Source organism: Balaenoptera physalus (genome assembly GCF_965194825.1).
Source record: "Balaenoptera physalus genome assembly, chromosome: 11".
Taxonomy (NCBI): Eukaryota; Metazoa; Chordata; class Mammalia; order Artiodactyla; family Balaenopteridae; genus Balaenoptera; species Balaenoptera physalus.
The window spans coordinates 32,697,434-32,721,380 of NC_138896.1; the positions used below are offsets into that span (position 1 = coordinate 32,697,434).

Below are 23,947 nucleotides of genomic sequence, written 5' to 3' on the forward strand. Positions count from 1 at the left end.
CAAAGGCCCTGGGGACAGGAACAGAAGGGCGGCCACCTCCCACCGTGCCTTGAACACCTGCTACATACTAGACCCTCCCGGCATTTGCCTCCTCCCCCAGCAGGACCCCTCGGGCTCTGTAACCTCTTGCTTCAGCCTTCCCCTAGGCAGTTCCATATGGCGAACTACCTTAGAGGATCCCGCCTCCAACGCCATTCCAAACCCCCCAGGTATCGCAGGCCTGTAATACCTCATCCAGGTTCTCCCGAAGATTCTGGAAAATTGGCTGCTGCTCACATACATCCAACTTCTTGATGAAGAAGAGGAGCTCCCACCACTCAGCCTGGGTCAGGTATCCCAGTTCCTCGTTCTTCTGAGGCTCGGGCTGGAGGTACGGCAAAGAGTAGAGCCCATCCACCGGCTTCCAGTCCCAGGAGGGAAGTGCTGAGGAGACAGGCATGAGGGGCCTCAGCTCCGCCAGAAACAGATTGAATTTCTGAATCTCTGGGGCAGTTCCTGGTCAGGAAGGGCTTCATTCCAGCCACTCCTCCTCTGTTCAGAGACACGACGTCCATGTCCCCTCCATGGCTCACCTGTGCCCAACACAGTGGCCCCCGACCCCTTCTCCACAGCTGCTGAAGCCATATCCTCAGCAGTTTCCTCGGGGCCCAGGATCTCCAGCATGTGCCAGTGCACCCAATAGGTACGGCCCGTCGACTGCCAAAAGACCTAGTATGGAGGGAGGAAGAAAGAGAGAAGAAGAAGACAGAGGGCTCAGCCCTGTGAACCCTGAGCTGTGCAGGCTGGAGAGGACACGGCTGGACCCAGACCTGGGGCACACAGTCCTCAGGGGCACACGTGGCTAGGCTTGGGAAACCTCCATACAGCAACAGCCTCCCTTCCCCTACCAAGGTAGGCCCTGCCTCTCATCTCTTCCTAATCCGGATGGCCTCCGCGCCCACACTCCCTCCTAGCCAGCTCCACTGGTGGGGGTCAGGGTGTCTGAACATATCAGTTCTGCTTCCTGGGTGGGAAGGAAGAACTGTTTCCTTGACCTCACAGCCCACCCACTCCTGCCAGATTTTCTCAGCCCTACAAACAGCCCCCCTATCCAATCACTGACCCCCTCTAAACCATTCCAATTTTCTTGGGGTTTTCTCCTTGGGTGGCCTGCAGAAGCCCCCTTTGTGGATGCCCCACCTATGCCTCACCCAAGACAGACCCCCCCAATGGTGGCCCGCCACCGCACTCTTGCTCACCTGCACAGGGGGCACGCCATTGTTGCTCTGCCGGAACTCGCCCTCATCCCCGGCACTGATCTCCTCGTAATCGTCCAGCATCCGCACTCGCATGCCCGGCTGCAGGGTCTGCTGCACGTACTCACCGTAGCCACTACGGCTAGAGAATTCAGCGCGCTGGCGGAAGGCCCGCCCTTGCCTCCTGGGGGCGGCAACGTTGGTGGGGAGTAAAAGGCTGGGGCCTGAAATGCCGGGCTGAAAGATGGACCGGGTTGGCCGGGGTGGCGATGCGGCCTGTTCACTGAGGTTCCGGGCCCAGCCCATGCTCCGCACGAGCTCTGAGATGAGGTTGCCCACAGCCATACTGAACTCCAGCTCCCGCTGCCCCCGGCTTTTCTCCCGGCCAAAATCCTCCCTTGAGGATTGGGAGCCTCGGTCTCCAGCCCCTGGCTCTGGACTGTTATTCAGCTGATCCAGCAGGGAAGTGACACATAGGTAGCGTTTCACCAGGGAGAAGAGCAGCTTTCCTGGGATCTGGAAGACACAGTCCATGGGGTAGGCTCCTCTTCTCCCAGCTTTAGCCCCTCTCCTTTCCCCTCAATAACACCCTCTCCAGAAAAAGATAAAGGCCTCATCCCCATACCTGTAGTTCTCAAACTGTGATTTATAGAAGAAACACACAAGGAATGCCCTAAAACAGAGATTCCTGATTCTCATCTCAGAGATTCTGAGTGGGGAGGGTAGCACGAACCTTCATTTTAATAAGCTCCCCAGGCTGACGCAGTCCTGAACCACATTTTCAGAAATGATGCCCTAGGCCTTGTACACAGCATTTCCCCCACAGCTGCCAGGGTACCTGAGGCAGATGAATGCCCTCAAAGGCCATGCAGTGCTCCTCAGAAGACGTGGTCTCTGCAAACAGCTCCAGCAAAGTATAGCGGCTGTCAAAATCCATGTGCTGCTCGATGCCATCTTGCTGGCTCAGTGACAGAAGGACATGAGCCCGACTCCCTGTAATCCACACCCAATCTGTATCTTCTCCTCAGTCCCCACTACTTACCCGCTGCCTTCCCCCCAGACTCTCTATCCCCTACCCCCAGAGGCTTTCAAACTTCTCTGTGACTGAGACTCACAGGAACACATACATTTTACATGGTAACCTAATACAAGTGTACACATATGGAACTGAAACATGTATTTCAGGTTACAAAACTTACATTACTAAGTGCCATGTGCTGATATTTTACATTTTAAAAAATGTTGGTTATAACCCACCAAACTGATTTCATAACCAACTAACAAATCTCAAACCAGTTTAAAAATATAAACTTATTCCCTTCTCTTCTCCGCCACTGCACTGAGAATGGACAGATAAACCAGGTGCTATCACTTTATCCTGTTTATGCAGGTGCTATCACTTTACCCTGTTTATGCACCTGTGATAGCTTATTTTATATTTTTCCCTTTGCAATGAAACTGATGTCCACCAAATACTAGGTATTCTTACAGAGATGGGAAATCCCTCCTCTTCCTGTTCTTACTCCTGTAGCCTCATTCTTCCCAGTGTTTACCTTCTTCCCCTGGCTGTCTCTTACCAGCATCATGGGCTGCCAGGGCCTGCAGCATCTTGCCCGCACTCCGACGGATCTGAGGCTCAGGGTTGCACAACATGTGCATGAGCAGGTCTAGGGCGCCTGTCTCTCTGAAGACACCAGTGAGGGGCCCGATGCTGGCGTAGGCGCTGAGCACGTGGATGGTGTGGAGCACAGCGGCCGTGAGGCTCGAGGTCGCACCTTCTGCCAGCTGCCTGGCAGCCCTGCGCACCAGCGCCCGCACATCAGCCTCCATCTCTCCCATTGCCACATCATCCAGGCCTCCTGGATCTCGGGGAAAGCTTCCGGAACCCCCAGCTGTTTCATGCTGAGGTCCCTTAGATAATGCCCGCTCACCTAACAACATGGGGCAGTTGGCGTAGACCTCGGGGGCTGACAGCCACATGAGGATGTGCTCTGCCTTGCCCTCTTCCACACCCACTCTGCCCACTTCCCCACACTTCAGGACACTCCATCGGATCAGGTATTCAGGACGCCCATCATGCCCAGGCCGCTGTCGGAGAAGTTCTTCAGGATATGCTTGCAGCCGGGGCCCCAAGGGCACCATGAGTTCCCCAGGGCGCCGCTCCCCCACCATCCTGACTTCCTGGGACACACAAGGAGAAAGACAGAGGCTGTGTTGGAAAGGGAAAAGGCTACATAAAGGGGGTGGAATCTTGAGGCGTAGACAGGGTGGGTGGTGATTGGTAGGTTGCATGGAATTTAGAAGCCAAAGAGAAAAGGCCAAGAATAGGATGGAATGAATAACTTGAACATACTTTGGGATTTATAAGAGAAGGAGAATGGAGTGAAAAACGGCAATAGAAGGAAATGAAAAGATTTAAGAAATAGAAGAAATTACAAAAGAGGATGAGAAGAATAAAACGCAAGGTAACAAAAAGAGTTGACAGTTAATCAGGACAATTTGGGCAGAACAGTAGGGTGGCTGAGGGGTACAGATCAGGACTTAGAAGGATGACATGGGTGAGCAGGTAGGACAGCAGCCTGTGAGATGGTGGGGCCAGAACAAGCCAGGAAAGGCAGGATGGGGAAGTGGTAGGACAAGGAGTATAAATGACAGGGTAAAACTGGACTGTGGATATAAAAGGGTGGGCCACGGCAGATACAGAGAACAGAGACGAAAGGAGGCCCCCACGTGCAGATGGCTGGATGGGAAAAGGGTATGAGAATATTGTGAAAGGAGGAGGGGACTAGGGGGCCAAGTAAAATCATGCGAGAAAAACACCAGGTCCCACCCTGCACTTATGCAGTAGGTACGGTGAGGCTGTAAGTCAGGTAGTTATAGACAGAGGTAGTAATCATGGAGTTGAAGGCTAGGGAATGAGGTCAGGAGACAGTAGAGATTCTAGAGAGGCAATATATCAATAGTACAGATTCAGAGTCAGATAAATGGGACTCTGAATTCTGGCTCTTTCACTTACTGTGTGCATGCTTTTGGACAAGTTACTTAACTTCTAAGCCTCAGTTTCCTACTCTGCAAGATGGTAATAATATTCATACCCAACTCACGAAGTTGTTGTAAAAAGTAAGATCACATATATAAAGCATTTATAACAGCCTCTAACATACAGTGAGCGCTTAGTAAACAGAATCTAATATTATTATTCTTAGAGAAGGTAGGATCAGTCCCCAGATAAACGGAACGCTATTAAGTCAGAAAAGATTATAAACACGTGTGGAGTGATGACTATGCTAGTGATCAAGGAACACTATGAAGCAGTGTGGGGGCAACAGGGAATGATGAGGATAAGAACGGACGATACACCAAGATGAAGAACTGGTGATCAGGGCAGGGATCATGTTGGGGTACAGGGATAGAAGATGAGAATAGAAGAAACGCGTGAAGAGGAGGGGAAACATGGGATGTGGACCTCGATGGGGGTAGGGGTCCAGTTAGCATGGGGGGCAGGACAGGGAGGTAACCAGAGATGTGCGATGGACAACTGATGAGCAGGGTGAAGTAACACCATCGGAAAGGCCTAAATGGGGGGAGAGGGAGGGCCTAGAACAGGAGCAATAAACTGAGGTGTGGAGGCGAGGTCTGGATGCGGGGATGAGACAGCAGGCAGGCGTAGGTGGCAAGATCAGGCCCGAGCTTGCAGGCCAGCAGGGGCCGTGGAGGAGGCCCGCATCGCCACAGTAACGGGCTTGGGGGGCGGGGTGAGGATGGAGAGGCGCGGTCGGAGGAGGCTGACTGGTCCGAGAATCTCAGCAAGACCTGGCTCCTGTCGTCAGCCCCACGGAGAGTGGGCAAGGGACCGGGGAGGGAACGAGGCAGGGACCGGGGAGGGAACGAGGCAGGGACCGGGGAGGGAACGAGGCAGGGACCGGATCGGCGCAGAACCCTCCTCTCACCTCCCACCGCCCGGCTCGGCCCTCGCTGGGACACAGCGCTGGTCCCGCCGTGCTGATCCCGCCGTCCTGGTCCCGCCGTCCTGGCCCCGCCGTCCTGGCCCCGCCTCCTCAGCAGCTCCCTTCCGGGTCACGTCGCGAGTGCACGCACGGCCGGGCGGCTACGGGTCCCACCGCGGCCCACAGCCGAGCGCGGCAGCAGCGCCGCGCGTAAGCGGAGCATGCGTAGTACCCGAGGACTGCTGCGCTGGGGGCGAGCTGCCCCAGGAAGGGTGAGTGGGGTGCTGCCCGCGGAGCCCAGGGTCGTGGTCACGTTGCTCCTTTCTCAGCAGCCGTAGGCAGCCCTTTCCATCCAATATCAACTTTGAAGCCCTCCCTCCTCTTCACTAGGTCTGCCTTCCTCATCCCCCACCGAAACTCACACTCCCACCCTAGGGCTTTCCTCTTATTTTGCACTAGGTCACGTGGCCCTGAGTTTCCCAAACCCGATGCTTTGGATTGGTTGCGTCACTTTTCCTATTAATTAAAATTGCTCCTCTCTGTGTTGACCTAAGCACCTAGCACAGCTGGGGCCAAAGATAAAGGCCCGAGCCCCCCCGGAAATGTTCCTCAGGTATAATCCTAGAATTTCAACAGCCCAAAGCACTCCTTAGCATTTCATCAAACAGCCAGGCTTGCTTCTCAGAGCAGCAACTTTTGGGGTTTGATTCACGTTCACACCTCCCTCCCTCCAATATGGGAAAACAAAGGCAAAGACCCCACAGTCTGTGCACAAAAATGATACATTTATTGAAAGAGTATTTTTTCTTAATACAAAAGAAAGCTCTGTACATAGGACTGTGACCATGTCCACTATTCCTGGGTCAGCATCCCAGGGAAGTAGAAACCACTAACATACACACCCCACATTCACACACACACACATTCACTCAGGCACACACACACACCCCAGAGCCATCAAGGAAGGGAAACACCAAGGGTCGCTGCACATATAAATGCCACCTCGTCCCTGACGCACACATGTTCTCCCAAGGCCACGCTCACACAACACACATTATAAGCACTTTGCCTGATTCACTCACTGGGTCTGTCTTTTGTGGGAAGGAGAGGAGGAATTCATCAAGGTCTCCTCCCCTGGGTGAGAGGGGGGAGTGAGTGAGTGATGGTGGAGTGAAAACAAGAGCAGAGAAAAGGGGCTGGGCAGTTACAGACCTGAGTCCCAAGCTCCCCCACTCTCTAGCCCCTGATTTGCCATGCCCCAATCTTGTAAGCCACCCATAAGCCCCCAGCTATCTCCAGGAGAAAGCCAGAAAGATGACTTCCATCTTGGCACCCCAAACTGGGGCAAGACAGCAACGGGGGTTAGAGGTTCGGAGGTTCTCAAACATGTCGGCAAATCATCCCCTTGATAACTAGGCTGTGCGTAAAAATTTCCCCCACCCCTTCACCTAATCACAGAAGCAGGCTTGTTCCTACTGAAGGCAGTCCTAAGGGGTTAATAAAACTCCACTCCACCGCTGCCCTGTTCTGAAAAAGCTCCCTCTCTGGATACAGGTGGTAAAGGTAGGCTCTGACACAGGGTAAAAGACCCTCCCCCTATGTTGGCCCACCCTCAAGGTCTACCCCAAAGCGGGTAGAAGGGGTGGGGCACGGCCCCTGTACAAATTACATAAATACTGAGGTTACACTTAGAAAAATAAAGTCATTTTCTTCAAGGCTTTTTGTCTTAATTTTAAAAAGTTACAGTAGCTGCTCACTCCCTGGGAGAGCTGCCATTTCTGGCTCCCCTATCCCCACACTCAGCCCAAGAGCTGCTCCCATTTCTTCTGCCCCCCCATTCCTGCCTTCCGCCCCCTCCCAGACCCCACCCTGCTCACTGCAACTTGGGCCCCAGGCAGCTGCAGGCCTGGGGGCGCACAAGGCTGCAATGCCCATGCGTGTGGCACAAATGAAGTCGGTTGCCTCTGACACCCTCCCACCCCCGTCCCCACATTTGGTCTCCCTTTTCCCTCTCCCTAGCAACAGCCCTGAAGGACAAAAAGAGGCCCAGAGCTGTGGGTCACCCTCCCCACCCCGTTGGGGCATGGCCTGAGGGCCCCTCCCCCGGTTTTCTCCTGGAAACAACCCAGGACCGGGCGATCCCAGAATCTCCCCCACACACTGGCGGGCCCCAAGCTCATGGGGCGGCTCTGTCCCCAGAAGCCCAGCCAGCTCCAGGGAGCCCCAGGGCTCCCCAGGGAAGGGGAGCTTGGGCAGGGAGGGGGACGAGAAAAACGCCATAAAAAAAAGTTAAATATTTTAAAAATATATATTTATAGATTTGTTTTCACTTCGTCTCCTCAAATAAAAAGTTCAGAATCAACTTTAAGTAAAGCAGCTGGGAGGAGGGGGGGAAGACAGGGGGAGAGGGAACACCGGTGGTTCCCTCCAACCCAGTAGCCTCCGGAGTTCCGAGGGGAGCGACAGGGCAGGGCAGGTCACCCCAGGAATCTGCTCTGTGCACAGGCCCCACTACTCAGGAGCTGCAGGGGCCATGGGCACGGGCAAGTCTTGAGGGAAGAAGCCCCATCTCCCCAGCTGGCTCCCTGAGGGGCAGGGTTAGGGCTCTTTTGACCCAGCCTGTGGCAGACGCAGAGCTGACGTGGAGTCAGCAAGGAGGCTGGGGAGAGGACCCCGACTGCTTCCTCAGGGGGACACAGTGCCTCGTCCCACAGAGACCTGTGTGTGGGAGGGGGAGCACGGTCCCATTGGGTAAGCTAATACTCATGGCAAACACGGAGCCAAGCTGGCAAGGGGAGTCTGAGGAGGCAGGACAGCCCCACCATCAACAGAGATGGGAGGTGGAGCTAGAAGGAGGGGAGGGTGAGGGAGGGTGGGGTGGAGGGCAGGCTGGCCCATTTCTTTGGCTGGAGTGAGAGGGCTCAGTCCCGTGGCTGCCCACTGCTCCTCCCCGCCTCCCTCCTGCGGCCCGTCAACATGTGTGTAAAGAAAACGTGAAAAGGCAACAATAAATAAGTGGTGCCGTCCCTTGGGCCATCTGTCCAGGGCGGCAGGGCGGATCAGTCACTCTTGGTGCTGTGGGCGGCATCCAGGTTCACCACCTGTAATTCGGTGAGGTTGCTGCTGCTCCCGGCCTGCTGCCCTATCACAGCCATCTGGAGGGAAGGGGATGGGTAAGCAGGAGGTAGGGGGCTGGAACTCACCAGCCAGCTCAGGCTGCCCCCTGCTCACCTGCCTGCCTGCCCACCACACAGGCCTGACCAGGAAAATGGATAGGCCTCTCGGCTAAGGATCTTGGCTTGGACCACCCAGTAATGGAATCCCTGAGGTCAAGATAAAGAAGGGGCTGGCTGACTAGGGTGAAAGGTGCCCCCACCTACCTGGTGAAGCTGAACTGCAGAAACAGGGATCTGCACTGTCCCAGATGGCGCTGTCAGGAACACCTGGGGGACGCCACCTGCATTCAAAAACCACAGGAGAAACTCAAATCACTAGCTCAAGAGAAACTTCCACATCTTGGAGGTGTGGTGATAAATGCACAAGTGACTGGGTGAGTCTCAGATGTAAGTGCCCAAAGGTAAGTGTCCAAATGTGTCTAAGTACGTATGTGGGTGTGGGTGTTCAAGTGTGCATGAGTGGTGTCCAAGTGGACAGCCTGGATGCTGGAGTGTGTGTGCAAGCATCTGTATGTGTGTGTAAATGTGTAGGTATATGTGTGAGCACCTGGTTTAGGTATGTGAGTGTGTGTATCTGAGTTGGGGGAGGCATTTGAATGTGTGTGTGTGTGTGTGTGTGTGTGTGTGTGTGTGTGTGTAAGGGAGGAAATGGCCCTCCTTTCGGCAGCCCTGCCCCCCCCCCCAAACTCACCTTGCTCCTGGACCTGGCTGTGGGACACCTGCATGGTGGATGGTGCCTGGGAGAAGGCATTGAGCACGGTGAGGCTGCCATCAGCCAGGCCCGAGGTGGGTGCATACATCACCGCATGGGGGCTGGGGTACATCATGTGGCCTCCCACAGTTGTGGGCACAGATGACGTCATGATGGTGGCGGGCAACGTCACTGGCAAACACAGACACACGTCAGGGAGGTCGGCACTGGTCCATATTGACATCCCCCATCCCACCCCCAGGAACTACAGGCCTCCAGAGCCCTCTTGCCATTTCCCAGGTCAAAAGCTAGATAAAACTTATTCCTTGGTTGCCTGTCATCAACTAAGAATATCCTTATTTTTTCTTGAACACAACCACACCAACCTTTAACTGTATCCTATCACATCGTTCTATTCCATTATCTATCTGCTCTGTTCCAAGACCCCAAGGCCCTGGGAAAAACAAAGATTACAATGACTGACCCAACCCAAGCAAACTCAGATACTCTTCTTTTAGAGAGCTCCCTCATCCCATTTTTTACTTGTTCTCACTCCTCTTCTCTCTTCCTCAACATGTGGCTAACAGATTCAGCTTTTAAATAAGCACTTCTCCAATGTTAATGTGCATACAGTCACCGGGGGAACTTGTTAAAAATGTGGATTCTGATTCAGTAGGTTTGGGGTGAGGCTTAAGAGTCTGCATTTCTATCAAGCTCCCAGGTGATGCTGTGATACTGGTCCTCCTTCCACAGACCAAACTTCGTGTAACAAGGTTGCAAATAACTTAAAGTACTTAAAAGTACTTTTATTTTGAAAGTGTCTCGTCATTTCTGAAATGACTAGAGACACAGAGGGGAATTATGGTTACTCAAAAGCTAGGACACCCTCCCACGAGGAGACAACTACTCTATATAAGTCCTTCCTGGTAATTGAGCAAACGTGTGTCTTTGGGTAAGTAACTTCTCCTTTCTGGGCCTCAGGCTTCTCACCTAAGTAAAGAGTGTAGCTTCAGTGGTCCCTAATTTCTTCCTGAAATCCACAGCCCTGCTGCAGGGCAGGAGTCGAAACCCAACCATCCTCACCTGACTTTCTCATAAGGATTAGGGTAAGGGTTAACCCAAAAGCCTCAGTCTCCACATTAAGAAATTCTCTGACCTTAGTTACGGGATGGATACTGCTGGGCACCTGCTGCTAGGCCTCATGAAGGAGGCAGAGCAGGGAGGTGACAGAGCTTCGAGCTATACCTGTCCCGCTGGAGGAGGTCTGCGTGAGGTCTGTGCTGCTGTCGCGAGAGGGAGACGCTTGCTGTGGGGCCTGGTGCACCTGAATGGCCTGCACTGGGACCTGCTGGGCCACTGCCCCACCTATGAGACACAGAGACTTACTCGTGCTCTGTCCTACCCAGCCACCACCTGCACCAAGCACCCTCAAACACCCCCAGGCCCAAGGTCTGGCATCCTATCCCCAACTCCCATCACTATCTTTCCTGGGAGCCAAAGAGGCCCTTCATGACCAGAATCTTGTCTCCAGGGGCTTCCACGCTCTGCTCTTGCCCTTCCCTCCTCCTCCTGCCCTAGGCCCTGACTCTACCCTCTTTGGTTGACACAGGAGCAGGCACTGACCCATCAAGGACATGATCTGCCTTCCAGTCAAGGTAGGGAAGTGGTAGAATGTCTGCTGTCCTTGTGGCAATGGAGGCACAGGGCTGGGCTTGCTAGACAAGGCCAGAGCATATGGTTGAAACTTACTGACAAGGATAGTTCAAGTCCCAGTGGGGAGGGACCCAGTGCCTACCAAAGGGACATAGAGGCTTCTCTCAGGCTCTGGCCCCTGTTCACCCTCTTTCTGAGTGAGGAAAGTCATTCTCCTTGTGCCAGCCCTAAACCCACTCTTAGCATGCTCAGTTTGCCCCTTGTGACTCACCAGGCATCAGGGTGAAGCTGGTAGGCAGCTGCATGAGGCCCCCGGAGGAAACAGGGCCGCTGCCTGTACTCTTCAGCACAGTCCCGTTGGCACTGCTGACAGCGCTGGGGCTGACGCTAGCAGACACTGGTGCCAGGTAGTTGGTGATGGGAAAGGAGGGGCCGCTGCTGACTTGCATGGTGGTAGAGGTGCTGGGTGCTGTCTGGATGGTGGAGGTGGTACCCGGCAGGTTGGTGACAGTAAAGGCCGGTTTCAGTGTATCCTACACCCAGAGTAAAGATGGAGTGGTGAGCCTCTACCAGACCCTGCCCCTTCAAGAAACTGTGGATTGACAGCCCAGAATGGAACCAGTGTGCTTGCGTTCAAATCCCAAGTCCACCATTTACCTGCAGCCTGACTCTTAGACAAGTTATTGAGCTGCTGAGCTTTTTTCTTTAGTCTTCTGTCTGTAAAAGAAGGATAATACCTACCCCATAGGTGTTGTGAAGATTAAACAGGTTAACATATGTAAAACACTTAGAATAGTGCCTGGCTCATAAAAAAAGCAGTAAGTATTTGCTGCTGTTATAATGATGACAATGATAACGTCACCTGAGGTCTGTTCCCAGCTCTGGCAATGATAATCTGTGTGACCCTTGGAAAACCTCTTCTTTCTGAGCCTCAGTTTTCTTCTTCTGTAAACATGAGGGGGCTGGGCTACTATGTCATCCTTAAAAGGGTCCTTCCAGCTCTGAATTGCCAGGCTTCTGAGATAGGGACCGACAGTTTTTCAGGGAATTTAGGGTTTGAGAGCGATCTTGGGGGTTTGGCAATGAAGCACCAAAAGAATTTATTCATTCAGCAAAATTTCATGGGAATAAATTAGCCCTACTGCTAAAAGAGTGGGGAGCCTAGAGCACTGACTCTTCCCTCAGGGAGGCTTTGTTCTTCGAAGAGGAAGGAGGAAGCCAGGAGCTGAGAACCAAGCCCAGAGAACTGAGGGGGCTCCGATACTGGAGGTGGGTCAGCGCGGGATGTTTGCTAAGCAGTGGAGCTCGAAGCTCCTGATTGGCGGAGGCGTTGCTAAGGCAAACAGTGCCGCTTCCTCCGATTGGCCAGTTAGTGAAGGGCCACCCGGAAGGTGGCGCTCCCCAGAGCAGCAAGGGAGGAAGCTCCACCCCCTCTCCTTACCGGGAAAAGGAAGGGGGAGGCGTAACCACGGCCGGCATCCCTAGCAGCCGGGCGAATACACTCCCTAACGTGTGCAGACCCGGACATCCTGAAGAGGCAGGCGGCTGGCTAGTAAGGTAGTCTCCCGCCTAGTCAGCTAGCCTGCCTGCTGACAGTGCTGGCTTCCCAGGACCCTGGAACCCATGAGCACTCCCTTCCTACTCCCCGGCCACCCAGCCGGCCAGGAGGGCAGGGCTAAGCGACGCCCCCGCCCCCAGCAGGGAGACAGCTGGCGGGAGGAATGCAAGGGCCCTGCCAGGCAGGCGGGCTGCAGGCGGGAGGCCGGCGTGGAGCCGGAGCCGGCCTTATATGGGCACGGAGGCCGCCCGCTTATCTAGGGGGCCGGCCTCCTGTCAGGATAGAGAGGATGGACACCTGTACCCTAAGATGCGGGGCACTAACCCGGCTCCACTCCACATCAGTAGGCACCTATCCACCTGTCCTGGGCGAGGGTGAGAGACCCCTTCCCCTCTCTGCCGGTCAAGTCCCTCCCCTTCCTTCCCCTCAGACAGGGGACCCAAACACACCTTGGTCTCCCCACTGCTGTCGGACTCCGACACCTGGTAGGTGAGATCTGTTTCTTCAAAGCCCGTGGCACTCATTCTCTGGTCTGTGGTGGGGTCTGAGCGGGGTGGAGAGTCTGGCGAGTTGAGGCAGGTCTGAATCAGTGCCTTGCCAGTCTCACTGGTGATCATGGGCTGCAGTTTGCGGGTGGCAAAGGTATACACATGGCCTGTCTCACTGGCCACCAGCAACAGCACCTGTGTCCCTGTCAGCGTGGACAGCTCATAGGCCTGGGGGTAGGGGGGGAGATGGGTAGGTCAGCAAAACTTTTAATCTCTACCTTCCTTGGGCAGTGGGAAAGAGAGGGAAGTACACAGTGATCTCAAGCCCCCACTCCCATAATTACCTTCCTCTCCAGTGACTCTATAGGGGTCTTATCTGAAGGATATCTGAAGGTGAGCTGAAGAGTAGAAAAACCCCATGCTTCTCTTTTGAGGAACAGCCTCACTGACCTGCAGATACCCCAAGCAAATAGCCACAGCTCCCGGTGACAGAACATATAACACCTCAGCAGACACGGAGGGGCCCAGGTAGCTGCTCCTCACTACAGCTTGGTGCCCAGAGCCTCACGAAGAGATGGCTCCCACTACCTCCTCACCGTCACAGGGACCAGGATGAAGTCGCTACTACACTGGAAGTCACATAGATATTAGGGATAAGGGGCCACCTAAGCTCTAAAATGTCCCATGTTTCTTCCCAGAAACTGCACAGGCACTAACCTGTTGCCATTTTGTCCTGCTCTATAATACTCTGCTCCCCCTTTTCTCTTTCCTTGTCTTGATTCAACAGTGTCTGGAGTGAGGGGAGATGGCAGCTAGATTAGCGGCTACTACCCTGCCATAAACCCAGGAAGGGGACCTTCACAGACCTTCAAGGATGGCCCCATAGGTAGCATCCTCACTCCCAACAAAGTTCCACCACCCACTGGAAGCAGCCTTGGTTTCTATATGGGATAAATATAAACACCGGCCAATGTTCCCAGAGTTCTAGCTTCTTGTTTCCCAGTTCCTCTGCTTTCATCCCTTCCCATATCTTCTATACCCCAAGACAACTCCTTTCCTCATCCTTTTCACTGGATAATCAGCTAGAAGAGGAGGCATTCCTAGGTACCTCTGCAAACCTCCCCAAACTCCGTGCACAGATTTTTCCCTAGGGCTGGAAATCCCACTTGTTCCAGGGGCAAATGATTCTGAAGCCTGTCCTGCAGGGAGTGTGCTGGCTTCCAGTGGATGCACGGAAGACACATGGCCATCTCAGGACTTGGTTTCTGATGCTCAGGGCAGCATCAGTTCTCCTGCCCTGCTCCCTTACCTGGGGCTCTTGAGCCCCATTCGGTCATCAGCCCTGCCCATCCTTCCAGCCAGCACTACTCTAGTGATGCCCACCTTCCTCCCACACATGTTCGCTCATTGTTGTTATGCAGCTCCAACCTCCTCACCCCCATACCTTCTCTTCTCCCTGCTTTTCCGGCGCCTTCCCCCCCAACACCAGAGCGCACTGGACCTACTGACCCCCGGGTCTCGTTAACCACCTCCCGGGCAGCCCCGCAGCCTCCCATTACCACTCCTCACTCCTCCGCTCTACGAGGGCCCCGGTCCTTTCTGGCGCCCGTCACTCCCACCTCGGCGCCTTTCCTCTCTTTTCCGGACATTCCCGGCATCTCCCCTCTCCCCACATTTCCCTGGCGGCCCCTCCCCTTTCACCCTCCTGGGGCAACAGCCATCCCCTCCCACACACCTCCTGCGGACTTGCCGCCTCTCACCTCCGCCTCGGCTCTGCCTCCTTCCCGGGCTCCCCTTGCGCGTCCCCACCCTCCCGGTCTCCCGTGGCCGGCCAGCCTCCCGGCCCGGTACCTTCTTCATGATGCCCGTCTTCCTCTTGCTGAAGGTCGTGTAGCGCCGCAGCTTGTTGTCGATGAACTCCATCTTGATCTTCACACGGCCCCGAGTCTTCTTACCCGGCTTGGCCCCGCTCACTGCGCCGCTCACCGGCCCGTAGCCCCCGGTGGCCGCCGCCGCCGCCTCGGGCCCACCGACCACCACGCCGAGCTCCATCTCGCTCAGGCTCCGCTTCAGGCCGCGCCGCTCCGCGCCCAGCTCCTCCTCCTCGCCAGACTCCGAGTCACCCTCGCTGCCGCTGTAGAGGGCCCCCGCGGTGGGCGCCGGGGTGGTTGTCGCTGCTGCTGCAGCCTCCCGCTCAAGGCGGCCCGGGCCGAGCCCCGCGCCGTTCCCGGGGACCCGGCCCCCGTTAGCCCCGCGAGTCCCGCCGCCACCTCCACCGCCTGGCCGCCCCGTCGGGGTCCGGTTCAGGCTGCCCCCCAGGGCCGAGCCCCGGCCCAGCGCCGCCGCGGCCCCAGCTTGGCTCGGTAACATGGCGCTCAAAGTAGGAGGGCGGACGGGCAGTCAGCGAGGAATCGGAGCCGCCGCCGCCGCCATCGGCTTCCCGGCTCAACCCGGCGCTCCTGCTGCTGTTTAGTGCCGCTATCGCTGCCGCCGCTGCCGCTGCGAACCCGGGGCCCCTGCACGCCCGGGCCGACCTGGGCCCTCACTTTCCTGCCCCTGTGGCCCGGGTTGCCCCAGGCCGCGCGGAGCGCCCCCTGTCCGTACGCTAGGGAGGCGCGCCCGGCGGCCGTCAGTGTCCCCCGGGGGGCAGGGGCTGCTGGCCGCGGCCGAGACGGCGGGTGGAGGGGGCCGGGACCACGCGCTGGTGGCAAGGGATCCCCCGACCCTTCCCCCCATATAAAGAGATACAATGTTTCCTTTTATGGCGAGGCCGCTCCTTATATGGTGAGCCCCTGCACCCCCGCCCCATTGGTCCGCGGTTCCAGCACCTCCGCTCCCCATTGGCCCACAGGGGGCGCTTATTTGCATAGACATACCGAACTCGCTGCTGTCATCGCGCGTCAGACGGCAACTCCGAAAGGGGAGGAGCCGACGCCTCTTAAAGGAACAGGAGAGGAGGTACGACTCCGCCCCCCTGACCAGAGAATGGTAGAGAGAATTGGGAGGAACCTGCGGTAGAGGAAGTCTGGAAGAGCACTGGAGCACAGTCTTGCGGAGGAGAGGGAGCGGTACTGGGAACCCGGTGCTGGAAGGGCTGGAAGCTAACACTGGGATAGTCCCTGAGTGGATTGTGCGGATTGCAGTAAATGATATGCAGCCCAAATTCCCAGGGACTGCAGGGATTAGAGCATTTCCCCACGCCTTCCCGAGGGAGTCAACGTTACTGGCGGAGCAAAGGGGGCTTGTGTCCCCGCTGTCTACACTCTTCGCCCTGCGGCCTCTCGGCTCCACCGCTTCCCCTCCCCCCCACCACTTCCTTTCCCTTTCCCTCTCTTTTCAAGGCGACGACACTTTCCCACCAGGCCGGCTCCCCGGTCCTCATTCATCATTCTCTATGCTGGTTTTGGGGGGGGGCGGGGATCTTTGGCAGACGTACATCTGGAAAAGACCGGGGGAGACAGTCGGCCTCCCGGTCCCCAGTGGGGGCAGGGAGGAGAGATGATGATCTGTAAAGACTTCCAGCTGCGGCCTGGGCTGGGGGAGGGGGTGGTCGTGGGGATAAAGCCCACCCCTCAACCAGTGCAAAGGCCTGGGAAAAAGTGTAGCCGGACAGAAAGTTTAAGCAAGCAAGCAAGTGCATGCGTCACACACATACTCTCTCTCTCTCTCTCACACACACACACACACACACACACACACACACACACGCCCTTCTCTTGAAAGCCAAGAAAAGCCCATAGGAGGAAAAAAAAAAAGAGTGGAGTGCTGCAAAACCCAGGTTCAGGGTCTGGGTCTGGTTCTTAGCTCCAAGGCAGTGAAAATAGCTTGAGCTTTACTATTACAGAAATTATTAAAATCTGGAAGCTGCCTCTTCCTAGCCCTGTGCCTGGAAACAAATTTTTGACCTCTCCAAACTCCACATTACTCATTGTTGGTATGAGGTCCTTAAAAAGATTAGATGAGATATAGATTAAAGTGCAGTGGGCTTCCCTGGTGGCGCAGTGGTTAAGAGTCTGCCTGTCAATGCAGGGGACACGGGTTCGAGCCCTTGTCTGGGAAGATCCCACATGCCGCAGAGCAACTGGACCCGTGAACCACAACTACTGAGCTTGCGCGTCTGGAGCCTGTGCTCCGCAACAAGAGGGGCCGCGACAGTGAAAGGCCCGCGCACCGCGATGAAGAGTGGCCCCCGCTCGCCGCAACTAGAGAAAGCCCTCGCACAGAAACGAAGACCCAACACAGCCAAAAATAAATAAATAAATTAAAAAAAAAAAAAAGTGCAGTGGTGGTCTAAGTAAGTGGTTAGGGAGGTAATCACCTTGTCCCTAGGATAAACAGCCTCTTGTGTTTAAGGGGATGGCATAGGATGATGATTCCTGCCTTAAAAATTGTTATGGAGATTAAATAAAGCAGTCAGTTGTGAATAAAGTGGTAGTGATAGTGAAATCAATTTAGTATACTGCAACCAGCATTTAAATTAATAAAGTAATGGGTCTCAGAAAAAAAAGAGACAAGAGTAAATATTGTTGCATAAAACTTTTCTTTGTATTATTTTTAGTTTGAACCATATGAAATTGCCATTTTATAGGTCAAGAGGGTAGGATACTGTCAGTTTCATATGATTCAATGTGTGTGTACTGGATGACAACGTCAACTGCATTTCTTACTGTGAATCGCAATCCAAAGACTGAAAATACTGAAATAAAGTATGTTCAAGTGATTTGTGAGATATCATGTGTGTATATATACATACATATACACATACATACTAAAAACATGGCTTGTTCATCAAACCCCTAAATACAGGAATTAAGAGCCCTCCTCTCCCCCCCTTTCCCAATAGTTTTTTAAAGAGTTTTTTTTTTTTTTTCTCTTTTCCTAATTTACTCTGCACAACAGGTAGTTAAACATATGGAATGTGTTAGCTCAAGAGCTTCAGAACAGGTCAAATAGATAAATAGGTTCCAGACGGGCTTCAGGGGCCACAAACGTTTACTTGGGATTTGTCTAAGCCGCACAGTCTTAAAATCACAGCCGTTGGGGTTCATTCTTGCCTGGCTTCTAAAGACTTTTACATTTGAAAAACCTACTTCAGACACGCAGGGTGGGCAGCCCTAAGCGGTGGCACCCCACTCAGCAGAGAACACAGCCGTCTGCCACGTCCACAGGGAAGGGGGTCCAGGATGACAAGAGTACTCAGCTTCCCTTCCCAGAGGCTGCCATCTCTCCCATTTCACCGAACCCCAGGGCAATTGCACAGCAGCTTAGTGCCACAGCTCCTTCACAGCCCTTTATCACCGGCAGGGGAAGGGGGGCACCACTACACCCACACCACATTACTGCAGGTTCAGGAAACAAAACTGCTGATGTGGATAAAGTTACAATCAAAAACTGGCTCATAGGTGTGTCTTCTTTGGACCATAGAATATTTTAAAATCAGGAGATTTTACATAGAAATCTGATTATCTGGCCTCTCTCAAAAAATTGGAATTTTTAGCAACCCTGGGCTTACGTGCCTGCAGGAGCACAATATTCTGGAGCAGAGTTGAACGGTGGCCAGAGAAGAGGCATCTGCTCCCAGGCTCACTATAGACTCTGCACAGCCCACTGAACTCAGATAAGTCCCCTGCCTGGCCTCCCTGGAATGTGAGTTTGGTGCTTCTCCGATAAGGCCTCAATGGCAGTAGCCCCCTGTCCATCCAGACCATGAAGGACCTCCAGAAGGGCATCAGAATTTCAGCCAGATCCCCTCATTCTACACCATTCCCACCCTGAACTTTCTTTCTCCTGATTTTTATCACCCAAATAAAATCGGAACAAAAATTTATTACTTTTTTAAAAAATTAATTAATTTATTTTTTGTCTGTGTTGGGTCTTTGTTGCTGCGTGCAGGCTTTCTCTAGTTGCAGCGAGCAGGGGCTACTCTTCGTTGCGGTGCGCAGGCTTCTCATTGCGGTGGCTTCTCTTGTTGTGGAGCACGGGCTCTAGGCGTGTGGGCTTCAGTAGTTGTGGCACACGGGCTTCAGTAGTTGTGGCTCTCGGGCTCTAGAGTGCAGGCTCAGTAGCTGTGGTGCACGGGCTTAGTTGCTCAGCGGCATGTGGGATCTTCCCGGACCAGGGCTCGAACTCGTGTCCCCTGCATTGGCAGGCAGATTCTTAACCACTGCGCCACCAGGGAAGTCCAAGATTGCTTTTAAAAAAATTGCTATCACCAAAAAAAAAAAAAATTAGTAACACTCTAAAACTGTCTTCATTGGGAAATAACCAATTAACAACGTTGTGATAGTTTCAGGTGCACAGCAAAGCGACCCAGCCATACATATACACATATCCATTCTCCCCCAGACTCCCCTCCCATCCAGGCTGCCACATAAGATTGAGCAGAATTCTACACAGGGATTCTTAACTTCACATAGAAGAAAAGAGGTCTCAATGGTGATGGCAGCATTAGAGGGGATGGAAAGGTCATGAGTCAGTGTGCCCAGGAAATGTCAGGAAAAGCCACGCTGCAAACACTCATCGTGCTTTCCATCAGACGAGAGGAATGTGTTTTGTTTATTTTTTTAATTTTTACTGGCGTATAGGTGCTTTACGATGTCGTGTTAGTTTCTGCTGTACAGTAATGTGAATCAGTTATACGTAAAAATATATCCCTTCTTTTTTAAGAGTTCTTTCCCATTTAGGTTACCAGAGAGCATTGAGTAGAGTTCCCTGTGCTATACAGTAGGTTCTCATTAGTTATCTTTTTATACATAGTAGTGTATATATGTCAATCCCAATCTCCAAATTCATCCCACCCCCCTCTTCCGCCCTTAGTATCCATGAGTTTGTTCTCTACATCTGTGTCTCTATTTCTGCTTTGCAAATAAGTTCATTTTTTGGATTCCTTTTATTTCTTTTTCTTCTCTGCCATGGCTAGGACTTCCAAAACTATGTTGAATAATAGTGGTGAGAGTGGACATTCTTGTCTTGTTCCTGATCTTAGAGGAAATGCTTTCAGTTTTTCACCTTTGAGAATGATGTTTGCTGTGGGTTTGTCATATATGGCCTTTATTATGTTGAGGTAGGTTCCCTCTGTGTCCACTATCTGGAGAGTTTTTAATCATAAATCGGTGTTAAATTTTGTCAAAAGCTTTTTCTGCATCTATTGAGATGATCATATGGTTTTTATTCTTCAGTTGTTAATATGGTGTATCACACTGATTGATTTGCATATATTGAAGAATCTTTGCATCCCTTGGAGAAATCCCACTTGATCATGGTATATGATCCTTTTAATGTGTTGCTGGATTCTGTTTGCTAGTATTTTTTTGAGGATTTTTGTGTCTATGTTCATCAGTGATGTTGGCCTGTAATTTTCTTTTTTTGTGATGTCTTTGTTTGGTTTTGGTATCAGGGTGATGGTGGCCTTGTAGAATGAGCTTGGGTGTGTTCCTTCTAGAGGAATGTATTTTTTGCTTTATGCAAGTCTGTACCACTTGACTTCTTCCATGATCAGTATTACTTTTATGCAAAAAATTTTCCCTTAAAATTAAGCAAAGATAGAAACAGGGCAGAGGTAGAATAAATGGATCTTGGTGATGGCCTGCATGGGAAGGGGGTGCACAGAGAAGAGGGCTCATGATGGGTTGAGATTCTAAGTAAGGGTGACTATTCTCCACCAATAATGGAAACAGGGAACTTGGCTTAAAGAACAGGTTTGGGAGAGAGGTAAGTTCAGTTTGGGCCCAGGGAAACAGGTAGAGAGAAATGTCCTGTAGAAAAACGGGAGTGTGAGTCTGAAGCTTGAGGTAGAGGCTGGAACTGGAGCTAATGCTTTGGGAACTGTCCACACTGAAGGGCCAGTTAAAGTCACATGAGGTAAGATGAGATTCCTGAGGGTGAGAATGTAGAGAGAGGAAGGTCAAGGACAGAAGCCAGGAGAACAGCCATCTCTGGGGCAGGCAGAAGAAGGAAGCCACAACCAGGGCTGGAGAAGGCCTGGTCAGAGAAGGTGGATACGGCGTACCATCACCAAAGGCAAGAGAGGAGAATTTGAAAAGGCAGATGTGGCCAGCAGTGTTAGCCACTGCAGAGCGGTCAAGGAAGACCAGGCATCTTCCTTGACGCCTCTAAGAAGAGGCTTAGTGATAAATGACCTTCTACAGTACTGCCTTCCCAGTACTTCTGAGTGCATCCCACAGGAGGAAATAATTTTTACATCACAACATGGAGTGAATTCAATTATTGTACCCCATTTTCACACCCTGTGTTGGAATAAGATATCCACATCCTTTGCAGTCACATCCTACTAGTGCTGATGTTGGGTTTTGACATGTGACTTGCTTTGGCTGATAAAATGTTAACAGACCGACGCTTTTAAATGTGCTGGCATGATCTGGCGGGACTTCTTGTGCTCCTGCTACTGCATGAGAGCATGCTCTGGGGGCCAGCAGAGTAGACCCAAACCAGACCTACCACCTGGTGCCAAGCCCGCCTGAACTCAATTAAGTCCAGCCAAGATCAGCCAAACCTCACCAACTTGCAGATCTGTGAAAAAAATAAATTGTTGTTGTGAGATTTGGGGTTTTTATGCCGCAGCACCACCTCCATAGCTGACATAAGCTAACATACCCAAACACATATCAAATATAATAAACAAAATTTTGTAAAACAATACTTACCCATAAGGTATACAATGTACTCAGATAGTTTTTTATTGTTTCATATTTTTTAAATGATGGTTACAACCCACAATTTGAAAAGCACTGCTCTAGAGAAATTGTTCTTATGGGTTTTTTTTGTTTTTGTTTTTGTTTTTTTACACTCCAACACACCTGAGGGATGTACCACACTGTATATCTACAACAGTGGCTCACTTACCATTTGTGCAACCTTAGGGAAACTACCTGACCTCCCTGAGCCTTGGTTCCCTAATCTGTGAAATGGGAACAATAATATCTGGCTAACAGAGTGGTCACAGAAGTGCAATAAGATAATGCATGTTAAGTGCTTAGCAAAGTGACTGGTACAGAGCAAGTATTTAATAAATATTAGCTGTTCTTTTCATTACTGAGAAATTTGGTGAGGAACAGAAGGAACTAGAGCAATTCCAGGGGTCAGGACTTATCTCTTTAGGATGGGGAACCATGCTGAAGTTACGATATGGTAGAGTGTAACTGATGACACAAGGTCTAGGTAATGAAGAGGCAGGAATCAAACCAGCTGAGGGCTGAAAGCCCTGGAGCAGTGAGGCATTAAGCGCATCTCTGCTCAGTCCTATCTCCTCCATCACCTTCCTAGAGTCTTAAAGGGATTCAGAGACCTGAATCTGTCGCTAACTCCTTCTCCAATCCCACTCTAACTAGTTCCCTCCTCACACTTCTATGCTCAATACCTGAGCGTGAGTACCAGGCCAGCCAGCAGAGAATAATTAGTTGGCCTCAAAGAGCAACACAGGGTCACATGAACAAGAGGTGGCCTCACCTCCTCTGAGCCCACATTCTCAACAGCCCCAGGAGGAAACTCCCTGGCAGTCCAGTGGTTAGGACTCCATGTTTTCACTGCTGTGGCCCGGATTCAATCCCTGGTTGGGGAACTAAGACCCTGCAAGCCACACAGTGTGGCCAAAAAAAAAAAAGTATTCAACTGCTCCACAAACCAGAGAGAAGGACCAGTGTCTGCCAGTTATCCCTGCCGAAGCACCCCCCAAGACTCCGGGAAGGCACATGGCCCCTTCTGATAAGCGAGGGAAGAAGGCACATCATTTATGGGCAAAAAGTAGGGAATGAGCATCAGAAGCAGGTTGTAAAAAAGGCTTCTTTATTGAGAGCAGCGAGTGTAAAAAAAAAACCAAAACAAACAAACAAACAACAACAACAACAATAAAGGTGTGAGGCAGGGGTGGCCCACTGTCCCATCTCCTCCAGGACCCACCCCTGCGTCCCATGCCCTCCCACCCCACGCTGCAATTACATACAAAAGCCGCCCACGGTGCATACAAAAAGGGCGGGTTATATAGTGTCAAAAGCTCCTGAAAACTCCTTCATCTGCCAGGCACTTAGGATGAGAAAAGGAGAGAAGGGTGGGGAGGAGGCGCAGGTCTGGGTCAGTGTGCACATGTCCATGGAGGGAGGGGGGGACTCGCTGGCTGGGTCCTCCATGATCCTAGTGCAGACCCCAAAGTGGTCCCCAGGGGCCAGAACAATCCAGGACTTGAGTATATTAAGGAACTCCCCTTGAAGCCGGCTCACCTCCAGCCTAGCCCTCCCCCAAGGAAGTTGGCAGGTGAGTGGCAGAACTGGACCTGGTGGAGGGGAGGAGACCCAGGCCAGAAATTGGGGTTACCTGAGGCACCCACACTGTCCCTGATGGGGGAAGGGGTGGCAGAGAAAGCTGCCCAGCCCAAAGCCCCAGTCACCCAGTCTGGGTCCAAATCAGCCTCCCCAAGGGCTGAGGGTGAGGAAGAGGAAGAAAGCCCAGGCCCTGCCTGACCTCAGCAGTGCCTGTGGTGCCCGGGCGGGGCCCCTAGGGCCCAAGAGGACCAGGATCTTGCCCATCATGCTGTGGGCACCCCTCAGGAGGTCCTCCCCTGCCCACGCCATCCTGAGGCACAGCCTGCCTGGGCTCCCTCCTCACGGCTTGTTATCCGCGGGGCTGTCTCCCAGGGTGTTGGCGATCTCGCTGAAGGAGGGCCGGTCCTTGGGGCTGAGGGCCCAGCAGCGCTGCATCAGCCGGTAGAGCTTGGAAGGGCAGCCCTCAGGCTGCGGGAGTCTGGCCTTCCCAGCCTGCAAGTCTGCAGAAAGACGGTGTGAAGAGGGTTAGTCAAAATATTTAACTGCCTGTCCAATACTCTGTGGAGCCTGCAGTTCCCACAGGCAACCACGTGGGGGAGACTCTGAGGGACGCTGGCCAGTGTGGGTGAGCAAGGATTCAAGGAGCTTATAGAAAGCATCTTGCAAGCAAAGGGGAGGACTCCCCTGGTCCCAGCTCTCTCTGGCTGGAGGGGGCAGCGTCCAAGCAGCACAAGAAGCAGCCAATGAACAGGGGCTGAAGTGGGATCAATAGGCAGGCACCAGAGTAGCTAGAGTGAACGCTGGGAACAAGGACTATTTACCAACCAGTATGAAGGTATTTCGGTAATCTAACAAGTGGAGTGGCCGTATCCATGTACGTGCTGATACCAGCCCTGAGAGGGGTGGGGGAGCTGAACTGGCCCCG

General features: G+C 52.9%; 3 protein-coding genes and 1 long non-coding RNA gene across 8 annotated transcripts in view; 1 reads left to right on the top strand and 3 right to left on the bottom strand.

Annotated features, from left to right (window-relative positions):
* Nucleotides 1-5,282, bottom strand: part of CUL9 (cullin 9) — a 38,832-nt gene extending 33,550 nt beyond the window's left edge. Inside the window, exons 1-6 of one of the 2 annotated variants that reach the window (XM_082414569.1) lie at nucleotides 5,186-5,282; nucleotides 2,813-3,416; nucleotides 2,074-2,228; nucleotides 1,239-1,751; nucleotides 573-708; nucleotides 230-423 (exon numbers count right to left, since the gene is read on the bottom strand). In XM_082414569.1, coding sequence (XP_082270695.1) covers nucleotides 230-423; nucleotides 573-708; nucleotides 1,239-1,751; nucleotides 2,074-2,228; nucleotides 2,813-3,407 — 1,593 coding nt within the window. In that variant the 5' untranslated portion in view covers nucleotides 3,408-3,416; nucleotides 5,186-5,282. The remainder of the gene's footprint in view (nucleotides 1-229; nucleotides 424-572; nucleotides 709-1,238; nucleotides 1,752-2,073; nucleotides 2,229-2,812; nucleotides 3,417-5,185) is intronic. The other variant, XM_082414570.1, reaches the window with a different exon arrangement.
* A 664-nt stretch (nucleotides 5,283-5,946) lies between these two features.
* SRF (serum response factor) lies at nucleotides 5,947-15,460 on the bottom strand. Of its 3 annotated transcripts, XM_082414590.1 has the most exons (8): nucleotides 14,600-15,460; nucleotides 13,615-13,689; nucleotides 12,710-12,976; nucleotides 10,974-11,235; nucleotides 10,295-10,414; nucleotides 9,050-9,241; nucleotides 8,563-8,639; nucleotides 5,947-8,337 (listed from the first exon to the last, which is right to left on the bottom strand). In XM_082414590.1, the coding sequence occupies exons 1-8, from the start codon at nucleotides 15,116-15,118 to the stop codon at nucleotides 8,242-8,244; spliced, it is 1,608 nt and encodes a 535-aa protein (XP_082270716.1). In that variant the 5' UTR covers nucleotides 15,119-15,460; the 3' UTR covers nucleotides 5,947-8,241. The 3 variants fall into 3 exon arrangements, with proteins under 3 accessions (XP_082270716.1, XP_082270714.1, XP_082270715.1); XM_082414588.1 differs by lacking the exon at nucleotides 13,615-13,689 and having other exon boundaries at nucleotides 14,600-15,453; XM_082414589.1 differs by lacking the exons at nucleotides 10,295-10,414; nucleotides 13,615-13,689 and having other exon boundaries at nucleotides 14,600-15,457.
* A 166-nt stretch (nucleotides 15,461-15,626) lies between these two features.
* Nucleotides 15,627-22,698, top strand: LOC309638524. The gene is made up of 2 exons (XR_014251183.1): nucleotides 15,627-16,741; nucleotides 17,044-22,698. It is a non-coding gene; the product is annotated as an uncharacterized lncRNA (long non-coding RNA).
* Nucleotides 22,529-23,947, bottom strand: part of PTK7 (protein tyrosine kinase 7 (inactive)) — a 60,802-nt gene continuing 59,383 nt past the window's right edge. For both annotated transcript variants that reach the window (XM_082414578.1, XM_082414577.1), the window contains exon 20: nucleotides 22,529-23,522. In XM_082414578.1, coding sequence (XP_082270704.1) covers nucleotides 23,362-23,522 — 161 coding nt within the window. In that variant the 3' untranslated portion in view covers nucleotides 22,529-23,361. The remainder of the gene's footprint in view (nucleotides 23,523-23,947) is intronic.